This window comes from Solanum tuberosum, unplaced genomic scaffold (assembly GCF_000226075.1).
Source record: "Solanum tuberosum cultivar DM 1-3 516 R44 unplaced genomic scaffold, SolTub_3.0 scf00684, whole genome shotgun sequence".
NCBI lineage: Eukaryota > Viridiplantae > Streptophyta > Magnoliopsida > Solanales > Solanaceae > Solanum > Solanum tuberosum.
Window position 1 is genome coordinate 59,024 of NW_006239598.1, and position 22,282 is coordinate 81,305.

At 35.9% G+C, this 22,282-nt stretch overlaps 2 protein-coding genes and 3 pseudogenes across 3 annotated transcripts; 3 read left to right on the top strand and 2 right to left on the bottom strand.

Moving 5' to 3' along the window:
- Positions 1–277: 277 nt before the first annotated feature.
- Positions 278–4,443, top strand: LOC102600475 (pentatricopeptide repeat-containing protein At2g34400). Its single transcript, XM_015305083.1, has 4 exons — positions 278–1,311; positions 2,174–3,129; positions 3,777–3,920; positions 4,027–4,443. The coding sequence occupies exons 1-2, from the start codon at positions 395–397 to the stop codon at positions 3,123–3,125; spliced, it is 1,869 nt and encodes a 622-aa protein (XP_015160569.1). The 5' UTR covers positions 278–394; the 3' UTR covers positions 3,126–3,129; positions 3,777–3,920; positions 4,027–4,443.
- On the top strand, positions 3,273–5,922 carry LOC102600800 (subtilisin-like protease SBT5.4; annotated as a pseudogene).
- Positions 5,923–11,828: 5,906 nt separating this feature from the next.
- LOC107057678 (subtilisin-like protease SBT1.2) lies at positions 11,829–12,449 on the top strand (annotated as a pseudogene).
- On the bottom strand, positions 12,213–13,618 carry LOC102598824 (TMV resistance protein N-like). Of its 2 annotated transcripts, XM_015305084.1 has the most exons (3): positions 12,708–13,618; positions 12,526–12,604; positions 12,213–12,270 (listed from the first exon to the last, which is right to left on the bottom strand). In XM_015305084.1, the coding sequence occupies exons 1-2, from the start codon at positions 13,220–13,222 to the stop codon at positions 12,541–12,543; spliced, it is 579 nt and encodes a 192-aa protein (XP_015160570.1). In that variant the 5' UTR covers positions 13,223–13,618; the 3' UTR covers positions 12,213–12,270; positions 12,526–12,540. The 2 variants fall into 2 exon arrangements, with proteins under 2 accessions (XP_015160570.1, XP_006366831.2); XM_006366769.2 differs by lacking the exon at positions 12,213–12,270 and having other exon boundaries at positions 12,393–12,604.
- A 102-nt stretch (positions 13,619–13,720) lies between these two features.
- On the bottom strand, positions 13,721–19,226 carry LOC102601142 (TMV resistance protein N-like; annotated as a pseudogene).
- Between the last annotated feature and the right edge of the window lie 3,056 nt (positions 19,227–22,282).

The following is a 22,282-nucleotide window of genomic DNA, read 5'->3' on the forward strand; positions in this document are numbered from 1 at the left end:
TATGTATAAGATCTTTAAAATTGTTTATAAAAATAATATATTAAGTATGTATATTAATAAAATATATGTATATAATTCATCGGTTCGGTTCAGTTATTTCTTCAGTTTTTTTCGAATAAAACCATAATCAAACCAAATACTATCGGTTTTCAAAAATCTAAAACCAAACCAAACCAAACCCAAATAAAATCGATTTTATTTTATCAGTTTGGTTTGGTTTTTCGGTTTGGATCGATTTTTATCCAAACCGTGAACATCCCTAGTCAGGAACATGGTCTAGAACCAAATCATAACAAAGTAAGACCCAATTTCCATAGTAAATTTGAAAGCCCAAATATCGACCCAAAATTGTGTACTAGTACCATCTACTTCTCACTTCTTAGATAGACAAACAATGTTTCTTAGAGCTAAACCCCAACAATATAAAATCTCCCGCTTTTTCACCATTGAAGCAACAAAGCAAGCTTTCAATAATCAACAAGAATGTTTTCCCATTACTTATCAACTTTTATTCCTCTTGAAAAAATGCATTACAATCAAACAAGTACAACAAATCCATACCCAAATGTTAATTTGCTCTATAGACAAAGCCAACTATTTGCTTTCAAGAATAATAGACCTTAAGAATTTTGACTATGCTTCTCTTCTTTTTTCACATATTCATAGCCCCAATGAGTATGCATTTAACATTATGATAAGAGGGTTAACTACAACATGGCAAAAATTTGATCTTTCTTTAGAATTTTATCACAAAATGAAGTCTTTAGGTTTGAAAACTGATAATTTCACTTACCCTTTTGTGTTTATGTGTTGTGGGAATCTTTTAGCTGTGAAACTTGGTGGATTAGCTCATTGTGAGGTGGTGAAAAATGGGTTGTTTGTGGATTTTCATGTTGGTCATTCTTTGATTACTATGTATTCACGTTTTGGGAAGATGGGTTTTGCAAGGAAGGTGTTTGATGAAATTTCACAGAGAGATTTGGTTTCGTGGAATTCGATGATTTCGGGGTATGCTCAAACGGGTTGTTCGAGAGAGGCAGTAGGATTGTTTATGGAAATGAGGAATGATGGGTTTGAACCTGATGAGAGGAGTCTTGTGAGTGTTCTTGTGGCATGTGGGGATTTGGGGGATGTGAATTTGGGAAAGTGGGTGGAGGAGTATGTTGTGGGGAAGAGAATGGAGATGAATTCTTTTATTGGTTCAGCTCTGATTAACATGTATGGGAAGTGTGGAGATTTGGTTTCTGCTAGAAGAATCTTTGATGGCATGAGGAAGAAAGATGCCATCACTTGGAATGCAATGATTTCAGGGTAAACACTTATTTCAACAGTTTAATATCCTTGGCTGTTTGCATTCTATTTGCATTAAATGGTCAGGTTTTGTTTAATTGAGATCATCATTTTGGTCACAATGGGTAAAAAAGGCTCTATATAGGCGATACCAATACTGTTGGAAGTATGTTTTAATCATTTTAGTATACTTACTTTAGATCTTATGCTTTCTAGGAGTTTTAGCCCTATCTGAGATTTTTATGTCAATAGAAATATCGAGAACTTCTTCTCTTTATTCATATAATATTGGCTTGAGATGAGTTAAAAAGGAGAAACATGATAAGTGAGGATTTAATGAGGACCATGAGACCTTAAGTTCAATGCTCAGCGAAGGCAAACATATACTAGGTGATTTCCATCTGCGAAAGTCTTGGTGGACAGAGTTATCGGTATTGTGATGGTGCGAGGTAGCAAATACCCCATGGAATAAATCATGGTGCACACCATAGCTCAAATACCAGTGTTATGAAAAAAAGAGAGGATTAATATAACCGACCATAACTTGCTTGGGACTAAGGCTTAGTTGTCCTTGTTTGTATCATTTTTCTATTTGTGCAAGGGATACCCCAAATCCAAATCTGGCTTGCAGTACTCCTTTCAACAAATTCTATGTGAAATCTATGCTAGTTTCTTGCAGTTACCAATTCTTTTGGTATCCATTATTTCAAATGAATGCGCATTTAGACAACCAAAAGAATAACTGCGTTTTGAAGCATAAAAAATATGAAGCCTGCAGTGATTTATGTCCTGTCTTTTTGAGGTTTTTCTGTTTTACTAGTACAACCATTTATTGTTCTCCTTTATTAGTCTCTTCCACAGATCTGAATAATATTTATTACAGGTATGCACAAAATGGGTTGTCTGATGAAACAATCTCTTTGTTCAATGCCATGAAGGAGGCAGGAGTTAACCCAAATAATATCACACTGGTAAGTGTTCTCTCAGCATGTGCTTCAATTGGAGCCCTGGATGTCGGGAAAAGCATCGATGACTATGCATCAAGAAGAGGAATAAGGCATGACATATATGTAGCTACGGCCTTAATAGATATGTATGCAAAATCCGGCAAACTGGATGATGCGTATCAAATTTTTGAAAGCATGCCTAGAAAAAATGAAGTCTCTTGGAATGCAATGATTTCTGCTCTTGCCTTTCACGGAAGAGCACAAGAAGCATTATCCCTATTTGAGCGCATGTCACTCGAGAGTAGTGATGCCTGCCCAGATGATGTCACGTTTGTTGGAGTACTCTCAGCATGTGTACATGCAGGTTTGGTTGATCAAGGCAAGCACATCTTTGATATAATGAATTCATCATTTGGATTGGTTCCAAAAGTTGAGCATTACTCTTGCATGGTTGACCTTTTGTCCCGTGCTGGTCGTGTATATGAGGCATGGGATTTCATTGAGAAGATGCCTCAAAAACCAGATGAAATTTTACTTGGTGCATTGCTTGGTGCCTGTCAAAAGCTCAAAAATATTGATGTCGGGGAACGAGTGATGCAGCTACTCCTTGAGATGGAACCGTCAAATTCGGGTAATTATATAATATCATCCAAGATATATGCAAACCTCCGAAGGTGGGATGATTCAGCAAGGATGAGACAATTAATGAGACAGAAAGGTGTGACTAAAATTCCAGGCTGTAGCTGGATTGAGATGGATTCTCAACTTGTTGAATTTCGTGCTGGTGATTCGTCACATCCAATCGTAGATGGGATTCAACAAGCACTAGACTTGTTGTACGAGGAGATGACCATAGAAGGTTATGTTCCAAATGTGAATCTTGTGTAGAAAGGTGAGGATGAAGATATTTTATACCTTGCTATGTTTATCAGGTGGAATTGAACTTCTGTATTAAGAGAAAAAACTACAAGAAAAGATAGGCATTGAACTCAGGAAAATCTGGCTTGTAAAAGTTCTCTGTAAGATTTCGACAACATGGTTAATGAGAAGAAAGCTCGGGTTTTTAGACTTTACCTCTTTAATGATTTGCTCTGGCTACTGGTACTACTTTTCACATGAAATGAAGTCAGTCTGCATTGCAGTAATGCAATTGTTAGTTGGATTTCATTCAGTAACAACAAAAGTTATAGTTATTTTCTCCACTTTCTAGGCTGGCTGGGTGTACAGTAATGAACTTAGAAACATTTTGCAAACTGTAATTGAATTTTTTAAATTTATGATAAGTTATTGAAAATTCGTAATGGCTTCTCTGTCTTAATTTAAAGGTTGTGACTTGTGAGAGATAAACTGGTTTGATGAAACAAAGTTCCTTTTCTATTTGAATATGTAGCATTTAAATAAATTTCGATATTCAAGCTTGGGTCACTCCTTTTAGATCTCTTGACATGATGAAATAGCTTATATCTTCTTTGAAGTGATATAGAATTACTTGTTATTCTCCATTCAACTAACTTGAGATATTTTACTATTTGCCTACAGTATGTAACTTTGCAGCTTGGATTGTTGGATAGGCCACCCTCCACCCGGTGCCTTTATGATCATCGTGAGTGCTTGAACTGAATGCATGGTCAGTTTGTTGGATTCAGTAATCGGCATACTTCCGTGTGAAGTCTGACTTTCCAGGTTCATATATAGTTTATTACATAGCTGTTGATTATCTCAAGTACATGTTACCAAGTTGTCGCGACTATTAACTCTCTAATATTTCTAACTGGCCTTGTGGATGCAGGATCCTTTTGTGCCTGCTTCGAAATCAAATGAGAAGTTATACATAGAGGAACCAGAAATGGTAACTTAAACAAAGCAATTTCACAAAATGATCAAGCAAGAAGCAAGCCAATCTCAGCCACTCCGAGTGCATAGTAAGATTCCTCTCTCAAATCCTGCAACCAAAGTATACATGTTTTGCTGGACAACACAGAAATTTGGTGCTCCTTGTCGCGTTGCTTGATGTTCTTCTGTTGTAACTAAAGCAAATTGTAGCGAGTAGTGCCCCTCCCCTTCCGACACCCCCTGGGGCATTTACGCATGCAAGGTTTCCGATGGAACTTTCTGAATTTTGACGAAAATATGTTTACTATTTATAAAAAATGTTCTTCCTACTTATTTTATAGTTTGTGAACAAATTATTTTCCTTCTCACGTAAGTGCACCATTAGCATCCATGACTAAGTATTGTTTCCAAACTTCTAATCTAACCGTGATTCTTTCCATACTTTTTCTTCACTCCTTACTTATATTTGCAAGCCATGATAATAACAGAGAGATTTACATTGTACATCTTAAGTCATCACCTCATGACTCGAATTTTGAAGATTTGCATAAATGGCACAATTCGTTTTTGGACCTACACGAATCGTCATGCATTGTTTACTCCTATCGCAATGTCCTAAATGGCTTTGCTGCTATGCTAACTTCAGAAGAAGTTGCAGCTTTGAAAGACAAGGAAGGGATCCTATCAGTCCGATCACGGAAACTTTTTCATCCACAAACCACTCATACAACAAATTTCTTGGGGGCTGGGGCTACAACAGAGCAAAGGATCATCAGGAAGCTTGTGGGAAAAATCAAATTATGGAAAAGGTATGATAATTGGAGTTTTAGACACTGGAATTACGCCGGATCATCCATCCTTCCATGACCAAGGAGTGCTCCCTCCCCCCGCTAGGTGGAAGGGCAAGTGTGAATTCTACTCTCGGTCGTCCTGTAACAACAAACTCATTGGAGCAAGATGTTTCCATGAATCGGGTAATATGGGATACCACTGGATGAACATGGTCATGGTACACATACTTCAAGCATTGCTGCTGGAAATTTTGTGAATGGGGCCAACGTTTTAGGCATGGCTAATGGCACCGCTAGCACACATTGCTATGTATAAAGTCTGCTCAAGTATTGGTTATCCTGAGACCGATATATTGGCTGCAATATATGCTGCAATCGAAGATGGGGTTGATGTACTATCTATTTCCATTGGCACAAAGTCTAACCAATTTTGGATGTCAGACGTTATTGCAGAAGGTGCATTACTGCTAATGCAAAAGGGAATTCTCGTCACCTCCTCAGCTGGCAATACAGGTCCACTACCAGGCACGGTAAATAATCGAGATCCATGGCTACTCACCGTTGGTGCAAGCACTACTGATAGAAAACTAAGAGTCACAGTACGTCTTGGTGATGGAAAAGAAATTTATGGGGAATCAGGATTCCAGCCCAAAGACTTCTCCGAGACAATGTTACCACTGATTAGAAATGTCAGTGATGCATTTTGCAGCGCAGAGTCATTGGAGAATATAGATGTTAAAGGAAAAATTGTTTTGTGTGTATCTGATGGTAATATTTCTAGAATTGGTAAGGGACATTATGTGAAGAATGCTGGTGGTGCTGGAATGATACTCGTGAACGATGAATTGCACGGGTTCACTCTCTGCCGAACCACATGTTGTTCCAGCAGCACATGTCAGCTATACAGATGGACTAAAGATTATATCGTACATGAATTCTGTGGGGTCCATCCCCATTTGCCAAATCTCACAATGTCAAAAGGTTGGCAGATTTGGAAGATATTGGATATACTACACAGTGGCGGAGCTAGACTTTTTATAAAGGGTGTGCAAATTTTTTGAAGGCAACAAACAAATTTTTTTGGTATGGATTTATATCCATCTTGTTATACCTAACAACTTTACTATCAACACCGTCAATTAATTTTTTTCCACTAAACACAACGTCTGGAAAAAAATCTCTAATTTGGTTTGCTTTCAAAAATACATGATAAGTTATATCAATTGAAATAATAGTTTTATAATGAATGGGTCGAGATTTTATTGAACACATGCACATATTCAAAAAAAAAAATTATTAATTTTTACTTAAATTTAAAGTTACTTTTCAACCTATCGATTACACTACTTTTTTATTTCAATGTATATATATTAAGTTTCTTTTATTCTAATAGAAAATGTGAAAATTCTAATTAAAAGTTTCAAATCTCCAAATTCAATTATGAAACTATGAAAAAATTAACCCTTATGAATTATTTTTTTCAAACCTCCGGATGACCTACGTAGAGGAAATGGAGAAATGTAATTGCATATAACCTTCTTTTCTAATTCATTTAAGTAGAAACTCATTTAAACTATTATTTTATAATTACAAATATATATATCCAAACTAAGGTTTGAGTTAAATTTATTATTTTCCCTTTTTCAATTTATGTAGCATACTTAAAATTTTGAGATTAAAATTTTTAAACTTAGACCGTGAATTTAGAAATAATAGCTTTTGAAACAAAATTTATATATTTAAAAATTATATAAAAAATAATATAAAGCCCAATAATTATCAATGTCATATAAATTGAAATGGAGAAAATAAATATAAAATAGAGAGTAACTTGAGATTAGGTGGACCCACAAAGGATTGTATGATTTGCCAAACAAAAGAAGTAAAATAATAGCAACAAGATTCGAATTGGCAACCTCAACATTCCTTTTGAACATCCTTTCCATTGCGCCAAAGCCTCTATTAATGTTAAGGTTGTGCAAAATGAATTATATATTTGTATTTAATAAATTTTGGCTTACGTAAATAGTGTGATTTTCCGACGAAGGGTGTTCACGTGCACACCCTTATCAGGCTGTAGCTCCGCCCTTGGATATACATGTGTAGATTTTTTCAAAGGTTGGTAAGCTGCAAAGAAGAAAAAAATGTTTTTCTTTTGTAGCATAGTTAGAAAAATACTGCACTTGTTATCTATAAAAAGGAGAGTCTTCTTCATTCTCAAAATGCACCAAAAACAAAGGAGAGAAAAGAAGAGTGAGGCATCACAAAGGAATTTAGTCTGTGAGGAAAAAAATAGAGTGTGAGCGATATTGTAGTGAGGTGGAAAAATCAAAAGAGTGTTATTTCTTTTGAAGTGTGTAGTGGTCTTTGGAGTTTTTACTCAGACGTACAAGTGTAAAAATCCTTACTATAGTGATATCAGTTGCTCCTCTCGGGCCGTGGTTTTTCCCTTATTCAGGAGGGTTTCCACGTAAAATCTTGGTGTCATTATTGCTCTTTTTATTCTTGTTGATTAATCGCATTGTTGTGTTCCGCTTTTATTATTTTTATTACCGCAAATATTATTTCTGTTGCGGGTTTATTCCCAACAATTGGTATCAGAGCACATGTTCTGCTCATTTACAGAAATATTTTTGCAGCTTATCGTACTATACTCAGTGAAAAAATAAATGTCTAGACTAAAGTACGAGGTAGCAAAATTCAACGGTGATAGCGGTTTCTCAACATGGCAGAGAAGGATGAGAGACTTGCTCATCCAACAGGGTTTGCATAAGGCACTAGGCGGCAAATCCAAAAAGCCCGAATCCATGAAACTTGGGAATTGGGAAGAAATGGATGAAAAGGCTGCTAGTGCAACAAGGTTGCACTTAACAGATAATGTGGTTAATAACATCATCGATGAAGAGTGCATGTGGCATTTGGACAAAGTTAGAAAATCTATACATGTCCAAAACGCTAACAAATAAATTGTACCTAAAGAAGCAGTTATACGCCCTATAAATGGGTGAAGGTACAATTTTTTTGTCCCATTTAAATGTGCTTAATGGACTAATCACGCAACTAGGAAACCTCGGAGTAAAGATCGAGGAGGAAGATAAAGTCATAGTGCTCCTAAACTCGTTGCCATCTTCTTATGATAATTTGGCAACAACCATCTTACATGGTAAGGACTCTATTGAGTTGAAAGATGTCACATCAGCCCTTCTGCTTAATGAGAAGATGAGAAAAAAGCCTGAAAATCACGGACAGGCTCTCATCACATAAAGTAGAGGCAGAATTTACCAAAGGAGTTCAAGCAACTATGGTAGATCCGGAGCTCGTGGAAAGTTTAAGGTCTAATCAAAATCAAAGGCCAGAAATTACTACAATTGCGAACAACTAGGTCACTTCAAAAGAGATTGTTCGAATCTAAAAGGAAGCAAAGGAGAAAGCAGCGGCCAGAAGAATGATGACAACACAGCTGCCATGGTGCAAAATAATGACAATGTTGTTCTCCTCATAAATGAGGAAGAGGAATGCATGCACTTGGCAGGTGTAGAGTCGGAATGGGTGGTCGACACAGCAGCATCTGACCATGCCACACCAGTAAGAGATGTTTTTTGCAGATATGTAGCAGGTGATTTTGGCAATGTGAAAATGGGTAACACAAGTTACTCAAAGATTGTGGGGATCGGAGACGTTTGCATAAAGACAAATGTCGAATGCACATTAGTTTTGAAAAATGTGCGTCACGTACCTGATTTGCGGATGAACTTGATCTCGGGAGTTGCTTTGGATCGAGATGGATATGAGAACTACTTTGCAAATAAAAAATGGAGACTCACCAAAGGGGGCATTGGTGATTGCAAAAGGAGTTGCTCGTGGCACGTTGTACAGGACAAATGCAGAAATATGCCAAGGTGAATTGAATGCGGCTCACGAAGAGATTTCTGCAGATTTGTGGCATAGAAAAATGGGTCATATAAGCGAGAAAGGATTGCAAATTCTTTCCAAAAAATCACTCATCTCTTTTGCCAAAGGTACAATGATAAAACCTTGTAACTACTGGTTATTTGGTAAGCAACATAGAGTCTCATTTCAAACATCATCTGAAAGAAAGTTGAATATACTTGATTTGGTATATTCTGATGTCTGTGGTCCAATGGAGATAGAATCGATGGGAGGTAATAAATACTTTGTTACCTTTATTGATGATGCTACACGAAAATTGTGGGTTTATATCTTGAAAACCAAAGATCAGGTGTTTCAAGTATTTCAAAAGTTTCATGCTTTGGTAGAAAGAGAGACGGGTCAGAAGCTAAAACGTCTCCAAACTGACAATGGAGGTGAGTACACTTCAAGAGAATTTGAAGAGTACTATTCAAACCATGGAATCAGACATGAAAAGACAGTTACTGGAACCCCACAACACAATGGTGTAGCTGAGAGAATGAATCGCACCATTGTTGAGAAGGTGAGAATCATGCTCAAAATGGCTAAATTACCTAAGTCATTCTGGGGTGAAGCAGTTCGGACATCATGTAATCTTATCAATCGTAGTCCATCAGTTCCGTTGGAGTTTGACATTCCGGAGAGAGTTTGGACCAACAAGGAGATGTCTTACTCGCACCTAAAGGTGTTCGGTTGCAAAGTTTTTATGTACCGAAGGAGCAGAGAACCAAGCTAGATGATAAATCAGTTCCCTGCATATTCATCGGATATGGAGATGAAGAATTCGGGTACAGGTTGTGGGATCCTGTAAAGAAGAAGGTCATCAGAAGCAGAGATGTAATCTTCCGAGAAAGTGAAGTTGGAACTGCCGATGCTCTATCTGAGATGTCCAAGGAAAAAAATGGTATAGTCCTTAATCTTGTTACCATTCCTTCTACTTCTAACCGTCCCATAAGTGCAGAAAGTACGATCGATGAAGTTGTTGAACATGAAGAGCAACCTAATGAGATTGTTGAGCAGGGGGAGCAACTTGGTGATAATACCGAGCAAGTGGAGTACCCGGAAGAAGAAGAACAATCTCAACCTCTGAGGAGATCAGAAAGACAAAGGGTAGAGTCATCCAAGTACCCTTCCTCAGAGTATGTCCTCATCAATGATGGGGAGCCAGAAAGTCTTAAAGAGATGTTGACTCATCCAGAAAAGAGCCAATGGATGAAAGCCATGCAAGAAGAGATGGAATCTCTACAGAAAAATGACACATACCAGCTAGTTGAACTTCCAAAAGGTAAAAGACTGCTTAAATGCAAGTAGGTCTTTAAACTCAAGAAAGATGGAAATGGCAAGTTGGTCAGGTATAAAGCTCGATTGGTTGTAAAAGGCTTCGAACAAAAGAAAGGTATTGATTTTGATGAAATCTTTTCACCTGTTGTCAAAATGACTTCTATTCGAACTATTTTGAGCCTAGCGCCAGCCTAGATCTTGAAGTGGAGCAATTGGACGTGAAAACTGCATTTCTTCACGGAGATTTGGAAGAGGAGATTTATATGGAGCAACCTGAGGGATTTGAAGTATCTGGAAAGAAACACATGGTGTGCAAATTGAATAAGAGTCTTTATGGGTTGAAACAGGCACCAAGGCAATGATACAAAATTTTTGACTCTTTCATGAAAAGTCAAACGTACACAAAGACATATTATGATCCATGTGTATACTTTAAAAGATTTTCTGACAACAATTTTATTATTTTGTTGTTGTAAGTGGATGACATGTTAATTGTAGGACAAGACAAAGATTTGATTGCAAGGTTGAAGAGGGATTTGTCCAAGTCATTTGACATGAAGGACTTGGGCCCGGCACAACAAATTCTAGGGATGAAAATTGTTCGAGAACGAACAAAAAGAAAGTTGTGGCTATCTCAAGAGAAGTACATTGAACGTGTGCTAGAACACTTCAACATGAAGAGTGCTAAACCTGTTAGCACGCCTCTTGCGAGTCATCTGAAGTTGAGCAAACAGATGTGTCCTACAACAAAAGAGGAGAAAGAGGGAATGATCAAAGTTCCTTATTCTTCAGCAGTAGGGAGTTTGATGTATGCAATGGTGTGTACAAGACCTGATATTGCTCATGCAGTTGATGTTGTTAGCAGATTCCTTGAAAATCCTGAAAAAGATCACTGTGAGGCAGTTAAGTGGATACTTAGGTACCTAAGAGGTACCACAAGAGACTACTTGTGTTTTGAAGGGTCTGATCCAATGTTGAAGGGCTATACAGATGCTGATATGACAGGTGACCTCGATAACAGAAAATCCACTACTAGATATTTGTTTACATTTTCAGGGGGAGCTATATCATGGCAGTCAAAGTTGCTGAAGTGTGTTGCACTCTCTACAACGAAGGCATAGTATATTGCAGCTACTGAAGCTGGCAAAGAGATGGTATGGCTGAAACGATTTCTTCAGGAACTTGGATTGCATCAGAAAGAGTATGTCGTCTATTGTGACAGTCAAAGTGCAATAGACTTGAGCAAGAACACATGTATCATGCAAGGACGAAGCATATTGACGTGAGATATCACTGGATTCGTGAAAAGATAGAGGATGGATCTATGCATGTCATGAAGATCCCTACTAGTGAAAACCCTTCGGATATGCTGACCAAGGTGGTATCAAGAGACAAGTTCGAGCTATGCAAAGAACTTGTCAGCATGCACTCAAGCTAGAAACTTAGAGCTACCCCTTTCAGGTGAATGGGTTTGGAGGGGGGAGATTGTGGGGGTCCATCCCCATTTGCCAAATCTCACAATGTCTAAAGGTTGGCAGATTTGGAAGGTATTGAATATACATGTGCAGATTTTTTCAAAAGTTGGTAAGCTGCAAAGAAGAAAAAAATGTTTTTCTTCTGTAGCATAGTTGGAAAAATACTGCACTTGTTATCTATAAAAAGGAGAGTCTTCTTCATTCTCAAAATGCACCAAAAACAGGAGGGTTTCCACGTAAAATCTTGGTGTCATTATTGCTCTTTTTATTCTTGTTGATTAACCGCATTGTTGTGTTCCGCTTTGATTGCTTATATTACCGCAAATATTATTTCTTTTGCGGGTTTATTCCCAACAAATTCAACATCAAATCCTCTCGCCACATTTTTATTCAGAGGAACCATATTTGAAGATGATTTTGCTCGAGAAGTTGCGAGCTTTTCAGGCAGAGGACCAAACAGGGCAAGTCCTGGAATCTTGAAGGTGTTAATATTCTTGCTGCTTGGCCAACTAAGTCTACTTTTAACATCGCGTCTGGCACGTCAATGTCTTGCCCTCATGTATCTGGAATTGCAACATTAGTAAAATGTACAAACCCTGACTGGTCTCCAGCTGCTATCAAATCAGCAATCATGACGACTGCTGATCTTGATGAAAAGAGTGACTTGTTCGCCACTGGTGCAGGACATGTCAATCCGTTAAGAACAGGTGATCCAGGCTTAATCTATGACATCAAACCCGAGGATAATGTTCATTATTTATGTGGTTTAAAATACCCAAACAAAGCAGCTTATATGTTTGTATTGAGAAAAGTGAATTGCTCATCAAAAATTGCTGAAGCAGAACTAAATTATCCTTCTTTTTCAATTGGACTTGGATTATAAGCTCAAACATATACAAGGACAGAACTATCACTTTTATTCGTCATGCGACAATACAAATATTCCCCAATTTCATGTTTTTTCATAACATTTCTTACCAAAAATGGTGGAATTTAAGTCTTGCATAATTTGGATGAAATTTGATCAACAATATGCTGAATACAGTTTGATCGAGTCCTACAAAAAGAAAAATAAGAAAGAAGATTGATGATAAATTAAGTATTTCTACCGTATAGAGTACACATAATAAATTATTGCATATTTTTTTTTTTTGGCTCACCATTGGCGGATATCATATCCTCTGAGATTGGCTGCTTCAGTTAGGGCAGTCCTCCATCTTTGCACCTTCTGCATTCCCTCAACATCATCCTTATAATTTGATTCGTATTTGTCAAATGCTTCAGCAAAGCTCTCCCTTTGCTTTCGAATTTCTGATGGATCCACATCATAGAATATCGGTATGACAGTTTGTCCGTATTCATCCTTGGATTCCATGATCTTCTCTAGTACATCCAAGCACCATCTTGATGTAGCATAACTCTTTGAGAAAACGACGAGGATAAATTGAGACTCTTTGATAGTTTTCAAGAGTTCTTCTGGGATGGAATCACCATCCTCTAGCGGCATATCATCTTGAAAGGTTAATAATGTTCCCTTGTTTTTCAATTGTTGATACAAATGACCTGTAAATGTTCTCCAAGTATCTTCACTTTTCAAACTTAGAAAGACATCATACTTCCATCCAGATCCGTACAATGAATTACTCGCATAATTATAAGAAGAAGATGATGTCATGGATTTAGTTAATTCGTGGAAATTTGAGAAGAAGAAAAACCGTGTGGATAGATGGGGTTGTGATAAGTAAGAAATAAAAATGATGATACGAATGAGACAAGTCCCACATCAATTATATGGGTAGCTGACCCACCAAAAGCATTAAAGCAGCACTATGGGTCCTATTTTTCTTGGGACAAATGGAAAGTGATTAGATGGCCTTCTACTTAAGATATCTTTGAAATTGTAAGATATCTTAATAATGGCTTTCTTCGTCACCTAAAGCAGACGAGTTGACTTCAAAATACTATGGGTCATTTGGTATGCGAGATAAGGTGGGATATTTCAAAATGAAACTAGGTATTCAGGTCTAAAAGAGCTGTCCCGTCACCTCTACAAAGATGAGAGATCCCACCCAAAGTTCTTTCGCGAATCTCTTTCTCACCACAAGAATCTAGCTACAAACAGGGGAAGTACCATATGTAATTTTGTTCTCAAATAATGTATCTACATTATGCATTGCAAAAATAATCCAAATCCAAAAGATTGGAACCACTTATAATAAGTAATCAAGATATAGATGTTAGTATTACCTTATCAAGATCAATTTCTACAAAAAGTAGCAGCAGATAAAAACGATAGCACATTCCTAATTTGAAACGATCACATCACATCTAACCATGAATTAGTGCAAACAGTTTTCAGAGGAAAGGACTTGTAAGTAACATTTGGTATAATAATGTAGGACTTCTGCTATTATCTGATGTAAGAGGCAAATTGACACAAAAACTTTGTTACTCATTTTCCACCTTCACGAACTTCGCCTTGTACTCCAGCCTCCTCCACGTCCAACTCCGATCCCTACCATAACAAGAGAGATATTTTTATTTTTAAAAGTTAAGACAGGGATACCTCCAAATGTAACAATTAAAGAGCATACAAAATGGAACTATTAGTAAGTTTTGTAGCCATGGATCAGCGGCTACTTTGGGACTAACAAACATTTGCCTTTTCTTCTCTGGACTTAATGAGAAGAAGTACAAATGAATCTTCATCAGCAGGATGACATGATCAGGGGAACAAATATAATTAATACTTGAATTACAATCTTAACACCATACATCTTTCGACATGAAAACCATACAACAAAGACAATATCTGATACTTGGTTTTTAAAAAAGCAGAATAATGGCTTGCATAGTAAATGAATACAAATGGAGCACTAAGATATGATGAAAGTCGCAAGATGTCATAGAATACCTATATTTAAGCTAAAATCCTGGACTTGTGGGAAAGAGCTGCAAAGTTTCTGAAGAGGAACAGCTGGCTTCATTAGTCACGAAGTCATGGCGTTCACTATTATCATATCGATTCAAGGCCACAAGCCCAGGCTCATCTTTATACAACAAACGAAATCCAAACTCCTTCATTTCTTCAAAAAATAAGCTAATAATCCCATAGTCATTTGGTGTTTTTCCATTTGCTTTATATGTATCCCATAAGCCAGCAAGAGGTACCAAGAAAAAATGAATCATAGGTTCTAGAACACATTTTGAATAGCTGGATGCGGAAAGTTTCTGTGTCATACATGACATCCGATTACATGAGGGGATCAAGTATGCTTTGGTGTCAATTAAGCTGCCAGAGTAACATACAGCAAATCCCAAGAAGCTATCACGTACGTACATACCAATTTTCAGGCAAACTGACTGATACGCTTCTACCAGTTCCTCGATGGTGGAACCAACTTGGGATATTCTTCCCCTTGGTGGTAAACACTCGTAGTGACAAGGAATCTGAAGCAGCGATGTGATGCTGCAATGATGAGATATTCTGAAACAACGAATTACAGATTGAATCATTGCTCCAATTGTATCTAATTTTGGTGGAAGTTCTGGCAGATGTGTAAGCCTCTTGCAATCTGATACGTCCAAGGATTGAAGAGCTCCAAGTTGGGCTATGCTTCGAGGCAAGTGCTCAAAATTATTTCCACTGAGATACAACTCTTTCAAAGAGGATAAGCATCCAATGTCTTTCGGAAGTCCTCCGTCTATTAAATTGCAGTAACTGAGATCCAAATATTCCAATGAGTGTAACCCTTCATTCACCTGAGGGAACACAAAGAACACTCCATCATTGAGGCCTACTTCTGATTTTTGTTTCTGAAAATTCAAGATATTAAGCTTGTTCAAACGGACGATGGAAGACGGAGGTTGTGAAATTAGAGTGAATGTGGTATCAAGCTCCACCATGTTTTCTAGATCACCTATCTCTTCTGGAAAGCTTTTAAGTTTTGAGCAGTTAGCTTCACCAAACCTTTCAACTTACAAATATTTCTTGGAAGAGCTACAAGTAATTTATTCATGTCACTCAAATGTAGCACTGTATGACGAGCGTGGTGCTGAATTATAGATGATGGTAATTCCTTAATCCCGGAGTTTCTCATCTTAACCTTTAAGTCCGGCTTCATGCTTCCAAGGATTTCTGGAAATTTCTCTAAACTAGAGGAACCCCTTAGATTCCACGTTAACACATGGAAACGTATTAAGGCTTTCACAATCACTCAAATTTAACCAAATGATTTTTCTACAGCATCCCAGGGAATGGTGAACCTCTTTAAGATTACTACAGTTCCACAGAAGCAAATACTCCATATTTGGCATCCCCGTGAAATCTGGTGTTCGCATTAGGCTTCTAGAGCAGCTGAGATCTAGCGTCCTTAGAGAAGACAAATGCTGCTAATCAAAACACAAAAAGCATGAGAATTAGGGTGCTGCTCGTGATTTAGATTTGGCTACTGGGCTATCTATGTATCAAATGACCATTGTGTTTAATTTACTCCCTTACACAAAAAGTGAGTAACGCCATTTGAATTAGGATGTTTTTTGATAAACGTTTGGTGATTGTTCAGGTAGGAAACTCGCACACCTGATAGTTTAGATATGAAAGTCGCAAAAACTAGACACTTCTTGCATTTGTCACCATTCACTCTAATAGATATGAGAATAATTAAAATAAACAAGAATTTAACTATTGTACCTTTGTTCCCTTCCATAAATAATGTAGTTCACTTTGAAAAAGTTCAAGATGAACAAGTCTTTTGGGTTCAAAATTTTCTGGCAATGACTCCCAAGGATAGTAATTCCAGAAAACCCAACGCAAGTTATTGGGCAGGTACTCAACAGAGCCATCATGGGAAGTAAAGCGATCTTGGAACCATTTCTTGTCCCAACATATGTACAATATCCTAAGCATTTTCATATTATTCATGGCCTCTTTGCTAAAGCATAATTGTTGACAATAACTAAACCAGATTGCTTCGATTACCTTGGTACCCTGTAAAATAACTTATTATGTATAAAATGTCATACAAATTTCATGTTATCCAAAAAATGAAATTGGATTAAACAGTTTAAGTGATACTAGACTACTTCATAGCTTAATAACTTAAGAAAATGAATTAGGCAACATTAATCAAACTGGCTCCTTGATGAATTAGTTGTGTTAGACAATAATTATTACTTTGCATCTTCCACAAAAACTATTAAAATGACTCACATATGAGAATGGGAAGCAAGAGAAATAAATGATTGGAATCGAACCTATATGTTTTTTTGGAATATATAAACAAGAAATTGAATATTATTGCATTGTTTAGCTACATACCATATTGTTGACCATCACTTCTTCAAAATCTTCGGCATCCCATAGTCTGCTACATTCACCCAGATCCTTTTGCATTTTCACAATATATTTACCCATATCTTGTATCAAGTCATGCATTTGAATCGTACCATATTTAGAGATGAACACGAGTGATTTGTCAATCAGGACATCCAATCCGTATTCAGCTCCAAAATCACAGCTCTCAAGGATTTTTATGACTTTCTTTTTCAATTCCTCGGAAGAAACATGCCATATCTAGAAATATCTTTTGCTCTTCAGACTCCAACCCGTCATAACTTATTTTGAGCTTTTTAACAATTTCTGAACTACAAGTTTTTCTTTATTTGGTTTACAGTTCTTCTCCACTGAGTTAGGCCTTTCTTATGCAACAAAGAACCCCACACCTTGAGGGCTAACGGAAGGCCTTTAGCATGATTTTCTACCTCCAACGAGAACTTTTTAAAATGCTCATCTGGAACTTCTTTTTTGAAAGCATGTTGATTGAACAATAGCATAGCTTCATGATCAGGTAGTGTAGGCACTTCATATATTGCATCATCCTTCTCTATCAAATGTCTATTTCTAGTTGTTACAATAACTCTACTGCCATTACCAAACCAGCCAAGATTACCCGCTAAATACTCCAAGTGATCACTATGATCTATGTCATCAAGCACAATCAGCACCTTCTTAGAGCAAAGTCTGCTCGGAATCATGCACTTCCCATCATATTTATTATTGACGTAATCATCTTTTTTTCTTAAAAGTTCAGAGAGAAGGGCATTTTGTAAGGTATGCAGTTGATTATTTTTTGCATTTTCTTTAACATCTGCAAGAAAACAAGCAGCTTCAAATTGATAAGATAGAGTATCAAGGATGGATTTTGCTATTGTTGTTTTATCGACTCCACCTATTCCCCAGATCCCTACAATCCGAACATCATTGATTTCTATCTGAAGTTGGGATTTTAGTTTCTCTAAATGAGCATCTATTCCCACAACATCTTGCAAAGACGATAAAGAATAAGCACTCTTGCATAATCTGGAAGAGATGTGGTCGACAATTTTCTGAATATTCTCTGATTCTATCCTACATAAATAAAAAGATTGATAGTGGAAAATAAATACGATTACTCTATTAGTAAAGTATGAAAGTTGCAAAACTCGAATTGTTTAGGAGGATTTTTAGGTGTTCTCTCTAATTAAATTGATAGGACTATGCTTTCTTACTGATATAAACATATATAATCTACCATCATTCTCTTTACCGGAAAAAAATATAAATACATTTCTTATGTCTAAATGATAATCAATGAAATAAGACAGTGCATTCAGTATTCTTAGCTCAAAAATATGTTGATCTAATTTCCACCTTTTAAATTTGGTAAATATGACAAATTAATTAAGTGTTGATTCTGTTAATTAATTCACCTTTTGGAGGTATAGATTCTTTGCTCTATAGTAGAATATATCTAGGATTCACAAAAGCATCCAAATTTGAATAGAAATTATTCGTTTTCTTTTTTCATTAAAAGTAATTATGTGTTTTTAACTCACCCATCACAGACATCATATCCTTTTAGATTTGCGGCAGCAGTTAAGGCAATCTTCCATCCGTTCACCATCTGCATCCCCTCAACATCATCCTTATAATTCGATTCGTGTTTGGCAAAGGCTTCTGCAAAGATCTTCCTCTGGTTCCGAACATCTGAAGGATCCACATCACAGAAGATTGGTATGACTGTTTTTCCATTTTCATCCTTCTTGCATTCCATGATCTTCACTAGTTCATTCAAGCACCACCTCGATGTAGCATAATTCTTTGAGAAAATGAGTATGGCAACTTGAGAGTCTTCAATAGCTTTCAAGAGTTCTTCTGAGATCGAATCGCCATGCTCTAGTCGTTTATCATCTTGAAAGGTGAATATTCCCCTGTTTTTCAAACCTTCGTACAAGTGACTCATAAATGTTTTTCGAGTATCTTCACCTCTAAAACTCAGAAAGACATCATACTTCCATCGAGGATAGTGTTGTGAATTACTCGCAAAAGAGGAAGATGATGACATGGATTCAATTGTAACTCCGGAAAAAAAACACTTATTGTGTGTAGGTGTGGTAATAAGATGAAGAAATGGAAACAAAATGAAAGATGAATGTTTTGGTGAATTAAGAAGTTTCATAAAGCTCTACTTCACTTGTCATAAGAATTATTGTAAAATATGTCAATGGCTTTCTTGGTCACCAAAAGCATACTACTAGACTTCAAAAACAGTAGGGGTCCTACTTGAATCATTTTGTTTTGGAAATGAAGAATCAACAACAACTGTAATTATAATTGAAAAAGAAAGAATAGAGTCCAACAAAATGTGTCTCTTTTAATTTTTTTTAATTTTTTTTTGTATGTTAGTGGTTTGGTGTTACTTGAGTGACATTATTGATACCAAAAAATAAGAATATTGCTGATATATGCAGATAAAAGAGTCAATAGTACTTCACCTAGTAGAGTTCATAATTATGATAGAAGGGACTAAGTACATAAATCAAAACTCTTGAAGAAGCAATCACAATATTATCTACCTAACAATGACATTGAGTAGTAAAATTTATAAGAATTATCCTTTGTTACTGTTAGAAATGGCTCAATACCTTTTTTTTTTATATATATATAACAAGATAAACCCTTAACCGCTACTCTTTGGGTGCACATAGGGTAAAACCCCTGCTTCTATGCAATATCTCGCAAACCACATAGAAAAGATTAATCCGCACTAGGCAAACCCCTTGATTTCGCTGGCAAAGGGTTTCAAACTTGAGACCTCCAACATGAAAGTCTCAAGCCCAAACCACTGAGTCACTCCAAAAAAGTGAAATGGGTGAATAGCTTACGTGGTCGATCATCCAAGTAAAGCAAATGTTTATGTTGTATCAATAATGTCACGCAACTCAAGTAAGACCAATACAATACTTCAATTTGCGACAGCCGTTAGGGCAGTCCTACATGTTTAAATGGCCGTTTGGTGTGAAGGATTACATAAAATAGTCGTGGGATTAAATTGTAGTGTCACTTAATTTGTTGTTTGGTTGGCATGTCCGGTATACTTATTCTGAGATTAATAATTAGTACCAGGATAAGTTATCCCATTCATCCCTTGAATGATATAGTAATCCCGAGATAACTTATTCCGGGATAAAATAAGTAAATGACAAAAATATCCTTTTAAACCTTTTTTATACATCACTTTTCACATTCATGAAGTTTACTTTTGTAAACAAATAAATTGTTCTTAAAATTTATGCAAAGCCTATTATTTTAAATACAACAAAACAAACACTCAATAAAAAATAATCTAAACATAATTTATCCCATCATAATTTTGAATTCAAACCAAACGAAGTAGAAGGAAGTGAGAAATTCTTTCAAAGGGCATCCCCTCCACAAACTTCACTACAATATAGAAGACCATGAACAACAATACAAGTCTAAAGTATAGAGGAGGAAGAAGATGTTTGGGGTACCTTGTACAATTCAGTTGCGCGCAAAACATTTTTCGTTTTAGATTTTCTCCACAATTATCTCTTATTTACTAGAATTTTATTGAAGTCATATTAGAGTAATATCTGAACGTAAATGGAGATTTTCTGATCAGATCTGAACGTGGCATCGAGTTACAGTTTGCTAATATTTCATAAGGGGAAATACCAAAACTTAGCGGCGAAAGTGAAATATATTGGCCAGATCTTTGTATATGTGAACCAACTAAAACATAAGCATCCTTGGAGAAGTCATCTCCGGCGACGCGAGGTTGGCTAGAGAAGGGAGAAGAGTAATGGGGTGATTTTAGCTATTAAAGGTAAATATAGACGATACATTGTAATAAAAAAAAGTACCAAAAAATTAGTTTTCTACCGTATTAATATAAAAAAATTGAAAAAATTACTTAAATACAAAATTTATTTTACCATATTCTTTAAAATTTTCTATCAGTTAATAAAATTACAAGAATTCCCACTCTCTCTTATTCTCGGATACATCACGCTTACGCAATGTATCGGGACGTGTGTGTTTTATATCAACAAAGATGTATCTAGACATGATATATCGGAATGTTGAGCAATGTATCGAGGCAGATTTATCTTGTTTCAACAAAGTTAATATATCAAAACGCGATGTTAACAAATTAATTTTTTCAATCACAGTTGACCCTCAACCACTACAAAATACATACAACTCTAAAGGGGAATCATCAATATGGATGAAATATTGCAAACTTGACAAAATATTAAAGACAAAAAAATCCTAGGCTAAATCGTATGAAAAATAGAAATAATGAGATGTGTGGCTGACCTTTTAGAAATGGAGATGACGACACAATAAATGCTTCACCAAACCCTAGTAACCGCCGATTTTCTTCCACCAAATGATGAACTCAATTATAACCATCAAATTTCTCCCAATATGACAGTAAAACCTTGATTAAACGATTAACACTGGTAAGATGACTCAAAAACACTATAAAATCGAAGAAATCTTTAGCAGTTTCTTCGATTTACAATTGAAATTGTCGATTAGGTTTTGATGTTCTTGAAGAAATTAAACGGGTGAATAAAATAAAATAGATTTGAGTGAAATGAAATGAGTTTGGATGAAATGAATCGAGTTGGGGGTCATTTAATATGTGGCTTCACTAGAAGGCGCGTGACTCTCACGCTATACATAATATCTGAGTTTGGATGATGGAAGGGGTAAATAAATACATTTTTGAGTTTTGAGTACTTAAGGTGTGTATAGGTCGACCTAATAGTTAAAGCGTGTAACTGACTTTTCGATACAACTTTAGGGCGTAATTTATGTCTTTTCTCTATTTTATTGAGATAAGTATTGAAAACACCCCTTAATTTGATGTAAAATATTACTTTTGTCCCTCAAGTATTGACAATCTTAAAAACACCCTTCTACTTAATTAGGTAATTTAAAAACACATCTCTTATGTCACATGGCATCCATATATGTGAAATTTTTTGTTGATATAACATACATATAGATATATATAATAACTAGTGTACTTGTCCGCGCTTCGCACGGATATAAAAATATTATTAAATATATTTTAAAATAATATAATAAAAGAGAGAAATACAAATTAAGTTACAATTCTGATATTATCTATTCAAAAAAATTGCTAAAAATCTCATGCTGCATTTTCAATTTAAAATTGTTGATAAAAAAGATGAAAACATAAAAATTGATATGAAAAGCTTCAGTTAAGTAACAATCTAATTATCATAGTATTATTGGTTCAACCAACAATACTAAATCTACTTGATCATAAATTACATGACTTTTTTTTTTTTTTTTTGTATAAATGACTCTATAATAAAAAATAAACAAATCAAAATATATTTGTGCTAAATCATG